The sequence below is a fragment of the Mya arenaria genome, chromosome 6 (genome assembly GCF_026914265.1).
Source record: "Mya arenaria isolate MELC-2E11 chromosome 6, ASM2691426v1".
In the NCBI taxonomy this organism is placed as follows: Eukaryota; Metazoa; Mollusca; class Bivalvia; order Myida; family Myidae; genus Mya; species Mya arenaria.
In genome coordinates, this window is record NC_069127.1 from 6381480 (window position 1) to 6397236 (window position 15757).

The 15757-nt window shown below is 35.2% G+C and overlaps 1 protein-coding gene and 1 long non-coding RNA gene across 3 annotated transcripts in view; both read left to right on the plus strand.

The window, feature by feature from the left end:
* The first annotated feature begins 74 nt into the window (after positions 1-74).
* The window catches only part of LOC128238467 (histone deacetylase 8-like), a 71658-nt gene continuing 55975 nt past the window's right edge, over positions 75-15757 (plus strand). For both annotated transcript variants that reach the window (XM_052954419.1, XM_052954420.1), the window contains exons 1-3: positions 75-543; positions 13125-13177; positions 14947-15083. In XM_052954419.1, the coding sequence (XP_052810379.1) occupies positions 148-543; positions 13125-13177; positions 14947-15083 (586 nt within the window). In that variant the 5' untranslated portion in view covers positions 75-147. The remainder of the gene's footprint in view (positions 544-13124; positions 13178-14946; positions 15084-15757) is intronic.
* On the plus strand, positions 8041-10221 carry LOC128238468 (uncharacterized). The gene is made up of 3 exons (XR_008261708.1): positions 8041-9161; positions 9552-9649; positions 9981-10221. It is a non-coding gene; the product is annotated as an uncharacterized LOC128238468 (long non-coding RNA).

Below are 15757 nucleotides of genomic sequence, written 5' to 3' on the forward strand. Positions count from 1 at the left end.
TATATAAATGATGCAATAAAATGTGATTACGAATCACGAAAACCGGAAGTGCTCTTCTATCAGCTGTCAAAATCCGCGGGAAATTGGAAAACAAATCTATCGATATAATTCTTTTATTTCAAAGTCTTATGGAACGTTATATGCAATATGGAATCAAAATCGAGTTCTCAGCAATTTGACTTCTCAGATTCAGAAGACTCTCCTGTTAGACCCTACAGGCCCATCACCAAGGTTTTAAAGGATGTCCTTGTAGACAATCAAACACACATTTCTAGTAGCATTTCCCAAAGTGAAACAGCTGTTGAAGTGTGGTCAAGTACGCATCCAAAAGAGTCTAGCAACGTAGACACTGTAAAATATGAGAAACCATGTGAGGACAATAACAATCTACAGGAGCGGCCATCGCCTGCAGGTGATGCAGATAATGCCCGATTTACAAAGCTTAGACGTTCATTGTCAGTTTCTTCACAAAGAAAAGTTGTTTATATGTGCAGTCACCAATACATAAATCTTTGTGATGAAATGCTAAAAGTTCCTGGAAGGGTATGTATATCAGTTCTTAGTAAAGCAAACAAATATCACAAAAATTATGAATACATATATATAATAATATACATAAGTATTAATAATTTTACGTTTTACATATAATTATACAGTAATATATATGTATTATAATAGTTTGAGAATTGTAATAATAATTTAATAATTTTATTATACACTAATGATATATGTATATGTGTGTGAAAGTTTCGCAAGTCTTGCATTATTCAATGCACATTGAATGTCATTTAGGGCTTTTTCACCAAAAATTGTGAAGAGGCCTAGCCTTTTCATTTTGGGAAATTTAAATGCGTGAAATTCTGCAAATTGGGAAATTAAAATGCGTAAACATCACAAAATGGGAAATTCCACATATGAGGATTGAAGACACCTTTTTAACACGGGTCAAGGTATCCATATATGAAACTTGGAACTCATGTTACAAAAAAGGCTCATATCTTACATTTGAGTCTACTTCTAGGTGATTTTTTTTTTCAGTTATGGCCTTTTTGATATGAAATGTGTACAAACACTCCAGAGCATCATAATTTCTTCTTATGTCAACATAAAAGTTAAAAAGAATAATTTGCTCAAACAGAATTTTTTTTTTATTGTAAATTTTTAAAGTAAGATTTTCCCTTTTGGGAAAAATATCTGGGAATTGTGAAAAAAATATCTGGAAAATGGGAAAATATGTAATTTTTCCCAATTGTGAAGTAGCCTAATTTTGGCCCCTAGCAAAGAAGGTGAAAAAGCCGTGACATTTCTACTTACATATTTTTTAAGATTTATATTATTTATTTAAAGTTGACTGAAGGCAAGATACAATAAAGCAGAACTGTTTTTTAACTGACAAAATGAAATGTTGACTTGCCTTTTACATAATTAATTGGGCAAGCCCATTAGTGGGTGACCAGGGAGAGCAATTAACTTTTGCGATCTTTGATCTCTGATCAAGTTAGCCCGCTGTGGATCCAGTTGTTAAAGTCATTTATGGGAAAAAGGAAGAAACGCCCTAAGGAAGAGGCTTCACCAGGTTCTACTTCTAGCCAGCCGAAGAAGCCTCCAACTGATACCATGACGCCGCCACCATCGTTAAATACAGTGGGTCAAGGAACACCCGTCTCAGTACATGGGACAAAATATACCATGGCATATGCAGTTCATCAATGGGGGGCCTGTTTAATATGCACCACTCGGTACACCGTCGACGCCACTCCAACAGTCGCCACCATACACTGTTCAGCCGTCCATAGATAACTCTCTGTTACAGTCCATTGCGGATAAACTTTCAATTATTGAAACTCAGAAAAATATGGAGTCAAAATTGAACAAATAAGACAAAATTGAATCGAACATTACAAGTATTTCAAATCGAGTGATGTCTTTAGAAACTAGAGTTAAAAGCGTGGATGAGAAAGTTACGGAAATAGAAGCTAGTAGATTGTACAACAGCCAAGTTTGCGAAGATTTAAGAAAGAGTCATGAACAGTTTGAAAAAATACTTAAAGCTGTAAAGTCGCGAAATGATAACATTTTGAACGATATTCACCAATTGAAGCGTGATAATGATATTTTACGCAACGATGTTATTGACAGCCAATGATAATGATATTTTAAAGCGCCATAGGAAGTTGATTCCATATCTCATGCAGGCCCGTAACGCGCATAAACAAACTGTTTTTAGCTTATGACACTCTATATATCGATAACCAGAGGTTCACAGCTTATCACCTCCCCCCAGGCCAAGTACCGGAATTCCTGCTGGGGCATCCCAGGAACCAGGCTGCTGCCCGCCAAGCGGGATACCGTCCAACGCTGTCTAGTAATTGTGTTCCACGTGCGGCGGTTGTTCAGCATAACACGCCCAACCCCGGGACTGGCGGCACACCCCGACACGGACCCAGAGACTGACGGACCGGAATCAACCGCCGGGACTCCAAGACGGTATCCAGAGCAACACGGATACAGCGTAGGACAGCTGTGAGAAGCAGCTCATCTTTCTAGTTTAGAATGTTAACAGTTTTATGTTCAAAACATGATGATATTAAATGACTTTCTAAATATTTTATTGAAGTATGACGTATTGTTTCTTACTGAAACTTGGAATCATAAACACAAAAATGTTAATAAAGAAAATTACGAAGTTTTCTCCTTTCCGAGACCAAAATATAATAAAGAAGCCAAACGTTAAGTGGGGGTGTCGTCATATATTATAAAATTAAATTTAGCGGTCATATAGAGCTAATTAATTTAGATGAAAAAGGAATTGTTTGGATAAAGCGCAACAAAACGTATTTTGGATCATTAAATGATATATATATATGTTGTTGCTATATTAACCGCCTGAGGATTCTAGTTTAATTAAAAAACAAGATTCTCCATTATTTGAGTTCGATTTTTTTGATAAGCTTGAAGATGATATCCGTCTTTATTCCCATTTAGGTGATATTATAGTCTGTGGTGGCTTAAATGCTAGAGTAGGTCAAAGATTAGATTTTGTTGAAAATATTAATCTTCACCGCTATGTTGATTTGCCTGATGATAATGACGTACCTGTTGGCTTACGGATACGACAATCATTTGATGAATCGTCAAATAATTTTGGAAATAAATTATTATCACTGTGTAAGCAGTCTAGTTTATATATTATGAATGGTCGTATTGGACCTGGGCATTTTACTTGCTATAATTTAATCTGTAATAATGTATCAGCAAGTGTTGTTGACTATGTTATATGCAATAGCATTCTGTATTCGCTGTTTGATAACATGGTTGTTAAACAGTTATCAGAATTTTCGGACCATTGTCCTTTTTCGTTTACGTTATAGTTGAACAATAACAGTATGTGTAATAATGTCCAAGGCCGTTGTGTACAATAAAATTGTATGGGAAAATTGTAACGTAGACTCTTTGAATGATGCTTAAGACAATAGCAAAATTCACTTAAGTTAGTAAATGATTTACTCTCAAATACTATTAATGTTACGACGTGTATAGATAACATGTCAAATATTATATTTGATATTTCGTCCCGTCTTCATGGTCGACAATTCTATAATAACTCGTCTAAACCTAAAAAAGTTAAAAAGTCGGGGGCTGATTCAATGCATACATGCCATATTTTCTGGAGACCATTCAGGGGGATTTGTTCAAAAGTCTGAAAATTCAGGGGGATTTTGGTAGTATTCAGGGGGATTTTTTAGCAGATCTAATTCAGCAAAATTTCAAAGTATTTTAAGACGCAAGTACGAAAAAAAACAAATTGCCATAATTTTGAAAGGCTCCTGAGGGGATTATGTCCAGAATTTAAGGGGATTTTGGTCACATACCAGGGGATTTTCATCATTGCCATGTAGCATTACGGGCATGACACACATGCCAATTCACCTTGTTTACCCCTTTTTCCAGCACTTCATCTATATTTTTATGAGACACAACCATATTGCATAATAAAATCACTCACTTGCAAAATAGAATACTTCACAGAAAAATATGTTTCAGAGACAATTTAATGGGCTTACTTGCAAAATAGAATACTTCACAGAAAAATATGTTTCAGAGACAATTTAATGGGCTTACCTTCCTCTAAAATTGGATACAAAATCTGCTGCCTATGATCATAAATGATGACTTTCAGACTATTAGAGAGAATGGAATGAATTATCAATATTTTTCATTTCAGTTCCCAAATAGTCAGATTTGTTTGCTTCTGATAAAAAGCAAATGCATAATTTATTGTTTAAGTTCATAAACATATCTTCTTTTGGCATTGGTCAAAAAATAAAAACATCACCACCATAATAAATAAATAAAAGTCATTTCATCCGAATTGTCTACTTTCAGTTTCTCTTCTGGAAGTTCTGTTATTTTCCGATATTTGCGATGAAGGTCAATGTCATGTATGTAAACATATGTCAATGTCATGTATGTAAACATATTAGTGAGGCATAACAAAGAACAGCATTGTCTATTAGTTATAATAATCCTTTTCTTTAATGAATAATTTACTGTCACATTTTAATTATCAATCCTTTTGATGACAATGACACATGTTATGAAGAACGCTTTAATTTGTTACATCCTCTCTGATTGGATAAAAATCATAGTTTTAACCAATGAAAATCGTCCTTTTATCTGACCAGTCTAATTGACATTTCTTACGCAAATTCTGTCAGTTTCAATCAAAACAATACATGAAATGTGCCCTGCTGATTTATTAAGTGTCACCCAATAGGTGTTGTTAAAACACACCATCAGTTGATAATCCAATTAAGCTTCAAGACAGGAAGGGCATTATAACTGTAAACAGGCATATATAATTAAACCCTGTGATAAATTTGCGTAATTTTAAACACTTTAATTCCGGGGGATTTTCATCCCCCTCCGGGAGACCGGGGGATGGGTCGAAATTCCGGGGGATTTTATCCCCCTCCGGGGGATATGGCATGTATGCAATGGTAACTGTAAACGATGTAAAGATGAGTTCTACAGATGTAAACGTTTATTTAATTCAAACCCGACTGCTGAAAATAAGATTATATTTTTAAAAGCTAGCAGATTGTATTGTTAAGCTAAACGGTCAGCAAAGTATGATTTTTATAACAAAGAAAAAAAGACGCTATCTTTGTTAAGTAAACAGAAGCCACGTAAATTCTGGAAACATATTAAGAAATGTGAAAAGTGCTAATCCTATTGAGGTAGAAATCAATGAATTTTTTTATCATTTTAAGAATGTATCTAATGCCCCGCATCCTAGCACTTTTGGTGATAAAGATGATGATTATTCGAATGAAGAAGTGAATATTGAAATGTTAGATTGTCCGTTTTCTGTTGAGGAAATATGCAAAACTATATCTATGTTAAACAGACATAAAAGTGCTGATATCACAAACAATGTTGCTGATTTTTTTATTGATAGCAAAATTTTTATTGCACAATATTTAGTTCAATTATTTAACCATATTTATGATATGGGTGAATACCCTGAGTCTTGGACAAAGGGCATAATTGACCTTACGACAGGATTTGATTGACAGGTCCTATCAGCCAATCAGAATGTAGGGCTGATAAGCCGTGTTGCTATCCGCCATTTTGTCCGTCAAACTGACCAGAGTCCGTCATATACATGCGCTGGCAATTCCTCGCCTTTTTAAATATTATGGTAAAAAGGTGTTGTCATGGCACTTGTAATTCGGATACAAGGTAGCCAGGCCGACTAAAGATGGCTTCCAATTCGTTCCGTATTCGAAACCAGCGAGTTATTTAGAAAAATGCAAGTGCTGTATCAGACTCTGTGGAAGACCTCATCAACAGCTGAACTTGGAAATTTTGAAAGATCGTTCAAAGGCGAAACATCTATACGTCTGTACAAAAGTATTTTTTTGAACAAAACTACTTATTTCAATCCACTCAAAATTTATTTAATACTGAAATTGTCCGTGCATGACCTAAATAAGTGTTACTATTTTTAAACTATAAACATCGTACATTTATGCTTTGGCTTGTGTTGTCAAATCGGCATTAATGGCCATTTAATATCAGGTTCAACATGGACACGATTGATTTCATTCAAGATAGAGGTATTTTTGTTGATACCGTTATGTAGTTTTTATAAACTGCTTTACTTTCAAAGTAAATCAGGAAATATCGGACAACTAAATTTTTGTCCGAACCATCGCATGCTTCCGAATCTCATCTACTCGTATGGTTCCTATGTAAACAATGGCTTTTGTAGCTGTCATTCCGACACATTTCATAGATTTCTTATTTTCATATCAGCACTTTGTCGACGGGAAATCCAATCAAGAAAACCCTGACCCTCAAGCAGCTACTGTATTTGACCAGCTCACACCAGCTAGGCCTCCTCCAAAACTCAGATAAATATTTGAGCCACCAAAACATTCTTTAAGAAAGGAGATCACTCTTGTCAATATAATGGCTAAAATATTTTCTCTTACTCTTTGTAGTAGAATAAATGATTGGTGTGAAAATGGAAATATTTTAAATGACACACAATTTGGATTTAGAGATAACCACAGCACTTCAGATTGTATTTTTATATTGCATATGAATTATTCAGAAGGTTTTAATGAATAAATCAAAATTGTATTGTGCCTTTATTGATTATGAAAAGGTGTTCGATACAGTTAATCATGCTCAGAGGCTTTATGGATAAAATTATTAAAATCTGGTGTGAGTTGCAAAATGTTAAGGATCAGATCAAATCAATATATATATATGAATGTCAAATCGTGTGTACACAACTGTAGAAATATGGAAATATCTGATTTTTTAGCTCGACTATTCAATAAGAATAAGGAGAGCTATCCTAGTCACCCGAGCGTCGGCGTAACCACTTATGTTAAAGTTTGCGTACCACCTCAAATATTTTCAAAGTCCATCGACATATGGCTTTGAAACTTTGCACACTTGTTCACCATCATGATCTCAACTGAAAAGCGGCGGAATAGTCGAGTGCGCTGTCTCTGTGACAGCTCTTGTTTTAGCAAAGTTCATCTTGATGTTAAATCTAAACTAAAATTATTTGATTCACTCATTTCTCCCATTCTGATGTATGGCTCTGAAATATGGGGCATTTATAATTATAAAGAAGTTGATAGATTACATCTGAAATTTTGCAAACACCTGCTGGGTGTCAAACCACAGACTTCTAGTGCAGCAGTTCTTGGAGAACTGGGAAGATATCAATTGTTTGTTAAATGTAAGGAACATGCACTGAGGTATTGGTTAAGAATAATGAAAAATATTGATAACCCTATTATATATGTTTTATTCAGAACAGTTACAAGTTGTACACTTAAATAGAAATAATACTTGGGCTTTTGCTTTAAAAACATTGTTAAACAACTTGGATTCAATGATACTTTCACAGCTTTCAATAATGATGTTAATTACTTACTTCTGTTTAAACAGAGATTGCATGATCATAAGGAGTGGAACACAACTGTAGCTAAACAAACAAAATTAGATTTTTATAGACTATTTAAAACTGAGCTTATATTTGAAAAATATCTTGGTGTTATTAACAATGATTGTATTAGAAAAGAAATGTCGAAATTATGTTTGGTGTTCTCACTCTTTGGAAATTGAAACAGGCAGATATCTAAATAGTGATAGACCCTTCCCTAAATTTGCCACCAACTTCCACCAAATGCCACCCAAATCCATGGCAAATGGGTGGCACTTGGTGGAAAATGGGTGGCACTTGGTGGAATATCAAGAATTCCACCAACTGCCATGAAATTTCCACCCAACTGGAGGTGGCAGTTGGTGTAAAATTGAACTCAGTTGTTTTTTTCATGTGGCACTTGGTGAAAAAGTTGGACTTAGTTAATTTTTCATATGGCAGTTGGTGAAAAAATGAACTTAGTTAATTTTTTGGGTGGCATTTAGTGAAAAAAGACTTAGAAAATCTCAAGAGTTCTGTAAAATGGAACCATTACTTATCATGATGGAATAATAATAGAATTTACGACAGTTGCTGTTCATGCTGCTGTTTTAGCATCATTACATATGCTACTATTTTAAACTAACTGGTAATGTTGCTCAGGTTATACTGATGATGATTACGATGTTGGTGGTTCTATTGATGATGATTATGATGTTGGTGGTTCTATTGATGATGATTATGATGTTGGTGGTTCTATTGATAATGATTATGATGGTGGTGGTGGTGGTGGTAATTATGATGATTGTGGTGGTGGTGATTATGATGATTGTGGTGGTGGTGGTTGATTTTGACAATTGTGTTGTTGTTGGTAGTTCATTGTGGTGTTGGTGAATATGATTGTGGTGGTATTGGTGATTATGATGATTGTGGTGGTGGTGATAGTGATCATGATGATTGTGGTGGTGGTGACAACAACAACAACATGTTGTTATTGATGATGATGATGATGATGATGATGGTGGTGGTGGTGGTGGTGGTGGTGGTGGTGGTGGTGGTGATGATGATGATGATGATGATGATGATGATGATGATGATGATGATGATGATGATGATGATGACAACAACAACAATGTGATGGTGATTATCATGATCATGATAATGATGAGTTAAACTAAGTTTTCTGTGTACATGTGCTCTGTTGCTATTTCCCCAAAGGTACAGGGATGCATTAATGTTTGATTTAAACTCGGAATGACCTCTCTGCTGGAAAATCTCCTCAAAATATTTGAATCTTCTGACAGTTACTAGCATTAATTTTGTGGAACTTTGAATAGTGAGAAAAAAATTTGTGCAGTTTTGTTTAATAAAATGGATTGATTATAAGGTAACTGTGTTTTTTTATCATAGTAACATCCAAAAAAGATCATGACTTATCATTTTATTTTATTTTTACACATATTAGGCTCTTTGTCTTTGTTTAAAGTTTGACTAAGAGATAAGCTTTATGCATGTACTGTCAAGTATGTTTCACTTTATTCCAAAATAATTGACAAATACTCAGTCAAGCAATGTACTAAGTTTAAAAATTATCATTCAATTTGTACAATAAAGTTGAAGATGTATAAAGAAATGTTATACACATTTTTTCCAGACAAAACCCCCCCATAAGGATGACAATGTACTTGGACAAGATTCTAAGACCTTTTTGGTAAATATATGAATATTACAATAACTTAAATGAAGACTGACCTCATAGTTTTATCATATTTTATTAGCTTATACTTATTTAAAAGTGCTAAGTGCTATGAAGGGTGAGATAAACAATATTAAATGCCAGTCAAGAAAAGATGTAGAAGATGTATATGATCTAAAGGGTGTGTGTGTTTTTAAGAAAAATCGTTATTGGTATTGACAAAGCCTTGGTGTAATTCATGTTGTTGGCTGCATGATTTTGAAAAAATAAAGATATTAAAGTGAATCTTGGTGTACACATGTTTCCAAAGACATTTGTAGAACAAATTGTAGAACAAATAACATTCTTCTGTGAGGCAAACCCTGTTATATTGAACAGATTTATTAAAATGATCGCTTTTTTCAGAAAGAAATATGAATAGGGGACTTCTATAGCAGAAGAAGTATAGCCAAACTTGCAGAAAACAACAACCGAATGACTGCATCACTAAAGAAAAGAAACAGGTTATTGACATTTCAATATTCAAAATACCAAAACCGGTAGTTAAATTAACTTTTTACCTGTATTGTCATTGCTAATACAACAGACAAGTGCTCTTGTAAAACATATTTGCAATGATTCAATGTCTGAGGCTGAATTCTATAATTAGTTATGGTATATCATTTTGTTGTTATACTTGGTATTAATCTGGCTAGGCCCAAAGCTGAAGAAACTTATTTAAGAGTATGTTTTTAATGTTGTCATTTTATTTATGCATCTAATTTTGAAATATATTTTGAATAATGATAGCTAAAATGAAACCTCCAAAATAAATAATACTAAAACTGTTTTCAGGATTTCTCCAAATGTAGAAATGCAGACAGCTCTTCACCATCAACTGTGATCCTTTGTAATTTTGTGTACATATGAAACTAAATGACTTCAAAGAAATGTTTTTTGTTGTTCTTAGGTTGTTGTATGCATACTTCATAAATCCCATGATTTTATTTCCACCAAGTGCCACGTAATTTCCACCAACTGCCACATTGGCATGGCATTTGGTGAAAAAAGATCAAAGAAACTGAACGTGGCATTTGATGGAAAATTGTTCCAATACTCCACCAACTGCCACCTTGGGGTGGCATTTGGTGAAAAATTTGCCACCAACTGCCACGTGGCAATTGGTGGAAAACGTTCCAATACTCCACCAACTGCCACGTTGGGGTGGCATTTGTAGAAAAAATTTGCCACGTGGCATTTGGTGGAAAACGTTCCAATACTCCACCAAGTGCCACGTTGGGGTGGCATTTGGTGAAAAAAATTGCCACGTGGCATTTGGTGGAAAATGTTCCAATACTCCACCAAGTGCCACGTTGGGGTGGCATTTGGTGGAAAATGGTGAAAAATTAGATCAAAGTCCCATTTTATTCTGTTTTTCATCGTTTTACACCAAGTGCCACCCGTTCCAATACTCCACCAACTGCCACCCATTTTCCACATCCAATTCGTGGCAAATTTAGGGAAGGGGAAATGCTAGACTTTGTAAATGTTGTAATTTGAGAGTAGTCGAATCTGAATACCATTTTATTTTATGCTGCCCACGTTATCGTAATTTAAGACTAAAATATTGTATAAATGTAGCATTCCCGACTATTCAAAAGTTTATCAATTAAGTTAATGTCGTGTGAAAAATCAAAAACATTTCTCTAAATATATTCATCATGCTAATATACCTAATAGACAAGAACAAATTGATAATATACCTGCTTCTTTACTTGTGCTTAATATCTATCTATATGTTCTTTAAAAACATGAACTCCTTATAAGTATATATGTAATTGTGTTGTAAAAAAATATCTGTACAATGTTAAATATGTTTAATGGCCAAAGGTATTGTTATATGCCGATTTGTCAAAAAACTTTGAAGTTGAAGTTTAAGTTGCTAATACTCTGAATTTAGATTATTCTTAAAGTACACTGTACAGCTCTTTGCTAAAAATAAAATTTTATTTACTTCAGAATTCAGATTTTTACAAAACTGAAAAGCATGTTTTACATATTTCGTAGACTCGGGCGTGTATACTAGCTGCCGTTTATTAAAATGCAGTGCAGCAATATCAGAAGCTACCTATTCAAAGTTCATATTGATATCAAACACTTCTTACGGACCATTTGGCTAAATCTTTCTGCAGGTAATTCTTTTAAATTAATCTATCATATTACCGGTAGGTATGAAAAGATGGTCAGTGGTTTCGTGTAATTTGGTTTACCCATACGACGTAAACAATGAGCACAATAATGTTTAAGAAAGGTCATTTTTTCTGTTTGGGAAATTGAAATAGAATTTGAGCTAATATGATACTGAGAGTTGTGTACAGTTAGGAAACATAAAAATGTCCAAATGAAAGGTTTCTCCTAACTCCCACATTGTGCAACCCTTTGCTTGAAGTTAATTTTGCATTCTAAAATTAAACAGAAGGTAAGTTGAAAATTTTATTTAGTATCTTCAATCTACTCCATGTCCTCACCTACTTGTATTTAAGCCCCTGTCAGACCTAGCCACTGCGATTGCACGCCGCAAGATCGCTGGAATTAATGATATTTTTCATGAAGATGTCAATGTCACTGCAACCTCGGGATTTCTACGATGTTCGTAACTGCGTCCCTACAGAGTTCTAGTTGGTGATGGTCTGCGCTCTCATGGTGCTCTCACTGCATGCATTGAGTTGTCACGGGGCACACACTGCATGTCAGCGTTTTATTTTGCACTGCCTACAAAAACAATATCTCAATCAGTTCTTCCATTTGCTGCAACCGTCTTGAGGGCCTCCTTTGTCATCTAAGAATGAGATCTAAAGCTTCTGCATCATCATGGATCTGCTGGACCTGCATATAGGCAAACAGTAGCCCTGCTTGCTGTTGCACATCAGTCATGTTAAAATGAATGTTTATTTGCATATATATACTCTATACACTATTGGGCTGGTTCATTGTCATGCAAACGCCGATTGCATTGAGATGATCGCCATAGCGGCTCCATACCATTATGTAAGCGCGCAGTAACAAAAGTAAAACTCATTGTAAGCACCATAGACCTGCCGTATAAGCTCAATAGGGATGCAGTGTCATCTTAAAGAACGCTTGGCAAGCACCACCTATAACCATTGTGTTCCCATGCTACCTCTGTGTGAGCCCCATGCGATCCTTTTGCATTGTAGGAGACCTAACTGCACTGCTACGATGACCTAATGGCGATCCCACTGCGCTCTTATCAGAACACCGAGCAACGGTGTTTGTTTTGGGCATGCTCAAAGTTGTTCCATTGCTAAGCGTCCCACCGCATTTGCTTGCAATGCTACAGCGATGCTTGCAATTCCACTGCGCGCAGATTGGCCTTTTGGATTTTTCTTGAACGCTGTGGGAACGCGGCCCTAGTGTGACAGGGGTTTAATGCTGCTTCTCAGTAGTGATGTTCCGATGATCAATTATAATTAAAAATCAATTGGTTTGGCCTGAAATCGATAGTATTTAGTTATAATCAATTATCGAAAAAAAAATAAAAAAATATATATATATATATATATATATATATTAGTAAGTGTTCTGATGTTATCTTTAACAAGATGACTGATGAAAGCCACAATGAGCAAATAAATGAACAATTTTTTATACAACAACACTTAATAACTTCAATCATAGACATAAGGTATATGCATATAATGATTAAGAGTTTAATACTGTACATGAATAAAACTACAACGCAGGTACAAATGTACTATCCAGTATTTTATAAACCGATTGTACTATCGATAATCGGTTACTTGAGTGAAACCGATCATTGATAGTAAAATTGCAACCGATTCCCAACACTACTTCTCTGTATACTTCAACATTTGTTGGTGGTGGACCTGACATGATCGAATATATGAAACATTGTCAGCCCCTATAAATAGTCAGTTGTTAAAACACATGTGCTCTTGTATATTATATTATTTTCAGGCCAGCATGGTAGCAGGGTTGATAGAGGCCTACCGGTTGACTAACCTGCTAAGGTATAATAGTTCATGCTGTTGTTGTTGAGTTTATTAAGGTCTACCTATAGTGGCTGCATTATGGCTTGACCCTGTCACATCCCCAAGTGTGACTGAAACATATTTTTGATGCCAAAGGGGGAGTTTTTTCCCACGGTTTAATGAGATATTCGCCAAATGAATAATTTTGAACCCCAAATGCCGCGGACTCTACGATGAATGGCATTATGGTATTATAGTTCATAAACTACCTCATTATGCCCCCACAAAGTGGCGGCATATAGGGTTGCCCTTGTCCGTACGTACGTCTGTCCGTACGTACGTACGTACGTACGTCCCGAAGATTGTTTCCGATCTAATTCTTGAAAACCGTTTGTCCAATCCTCACCAGACTTTAAACACATGTTTGTGACCATAATATCTTGATCAAGTTCGATAGTCATGGAAATCGCTTTAGTCATTTAGGAGTTACGGCCCTTTTTTGCCAAAAATACTTCAAAAATATATGTTTCCAATCTAATTCTTGAAAAGTATGTGTCCAATCCTCACCAAACTTTACATACATGATTGTGACCATAATATCTTGATCAAGTTCGATAGCCATGGAAATCGCTTTTGTCATTTAGGAGTTACGGCCCTTTATTTGCAAAAAATGACTTGAAAAATACGTCCCGAAGATTGTTTCCGATCTAATTCTTGAAAACTGTTTGTCCAATCCTCACCAAACTTTAAACACATGTTTGTGACCATAATATCTTGATCAAGTTCGATAGTCATGGAAATCGCTTTAGTCATTTAGGAGTTACGGCCCTTTTTTGCCAAAAATACTTCAAAAATCATTATGGCTTATTTTCTGTGACAAAAAACCGAAGTGGGGGCATCCGTGTCCTATGGACACATTTCTAGTTATTAATAACTTCTATACCTTTCATTCTATTGACTTAATACTTCACACAGTTGTTCAGGACCATCACACAATGAGGTTACGTAACTCCATACTATCCTTAATACAAATTATGGCCCCTGATCTACTTAGGAACTTTTATTTTATTATGCCCCCACAAAGTGGCGGCATATAGGGTTGCCCTTGTCCGTACGTACGTCTGTCTGTACGTACGTACGTCCCGAAGATTGTTTCCGATCTAATTCTTGAAAACCGTTTGTCCAATCCTCACCAAACTTTAAACACATGTTTGTGACCATAATATCTTGATCAAGTTCGATAGTCATGGAAATCGCTTTAGTCATTTAGGAGTTACGGCCCTTTTTTGCCAAAAAAACTTCAAAAATATATGTTTCCAATCTAATTCTTGAAAACTGTTTGTCCAATCCTCACCAAACTTTAAACACATGTTTGTGACCATAATATCTTGATCAAGTTCGATAGTCATGGAAATCGCTTTAGTCATTTAGGAGTTACGGCCCTTTTTTGCCAAAAATACTTCAAAAATATATGTTTCCAATCTAATTCTTGAAAAGTATGTGTCCAATGTGGATCCAACAAGTTTTTTCCTGCCTGAATGGCGCCATATAACCTATACAGTCTTGCGATGCCGTAAAACCCAACTCAACTCAACTTATCCTATATGTGCAGATTATCCTGAATAATCATTATGGCTTATTTTCTGTGACAAAAAATCGAAGTGGGGGCATCCGTGTCCTATGGACACATTTCTAGTTCTATTCTATAATACTCTTCACATTAAAGCAAACCAATTCTTAAATGTACCTGAAAATGTTTCACTGTCTGCCTGTCTTTATCAAAGCTGTTCCCTCTCATGTTTTAACAGTGTGGTAGAGCCAAGGGCAGCAACCTTCGAGGACCTTTGTTCATTTCATGACACGGAGTATCTGGACTTCCTTCAGCGACTCAGTAACCAGGATGACCAAGAGAAATATGATGACGTAGCTCAACAATACGGGCTGAGTATGCACAGATTGTAGATTTTTATAGTAAAATGTTCTTATTTTAAGTTAAGACCTCTCCAGTATATTGTTTACTACCACACGATGGTGTTGTTTTTACTACTGAGTATCGGTGAAATTGTGGGACTGTTTTTCTAGTGTTTGGTGGCAATCATTCAGACACAGTGAAGCCCCATCAAGTTGATTGTTTGATGAACATTAGGGTATCAACAAGACTGATATATTTGTCGGATTATTTTTGTGGACCATTTTCATACTATTTTCTATAAGCTGTGGCAGTATCTGATTATTGTGGTTGACCATTTTCATACTATTTGCTATAAGCTGTAGCAGTATCTAATTATTGTGGTTGATCATTTTCATACTATTTGCTATAAGCTGTAGCAGTATCTAATTATTGTGATTGATCACTTTCATACTATTTGCTATAAGCTGTGGAAGTATCTGATTATTGTTGTTGATCATTTTCATACTATTTGCTATAAGCTGTGGAAGTACGGTATCTGATTATTGTGGTTGATCATTTTCATACTATTTGCTGTAAGCTGTGACAGTATCTGATTATTGTGGTTGATCATTTTCATACTTCATTGTACTTGCTGTACGCTGTGTTAGTATCTGATTATCGTAGTTGATGATTTTCATACGGTTGACCATTTTCATACTATTTGCTAT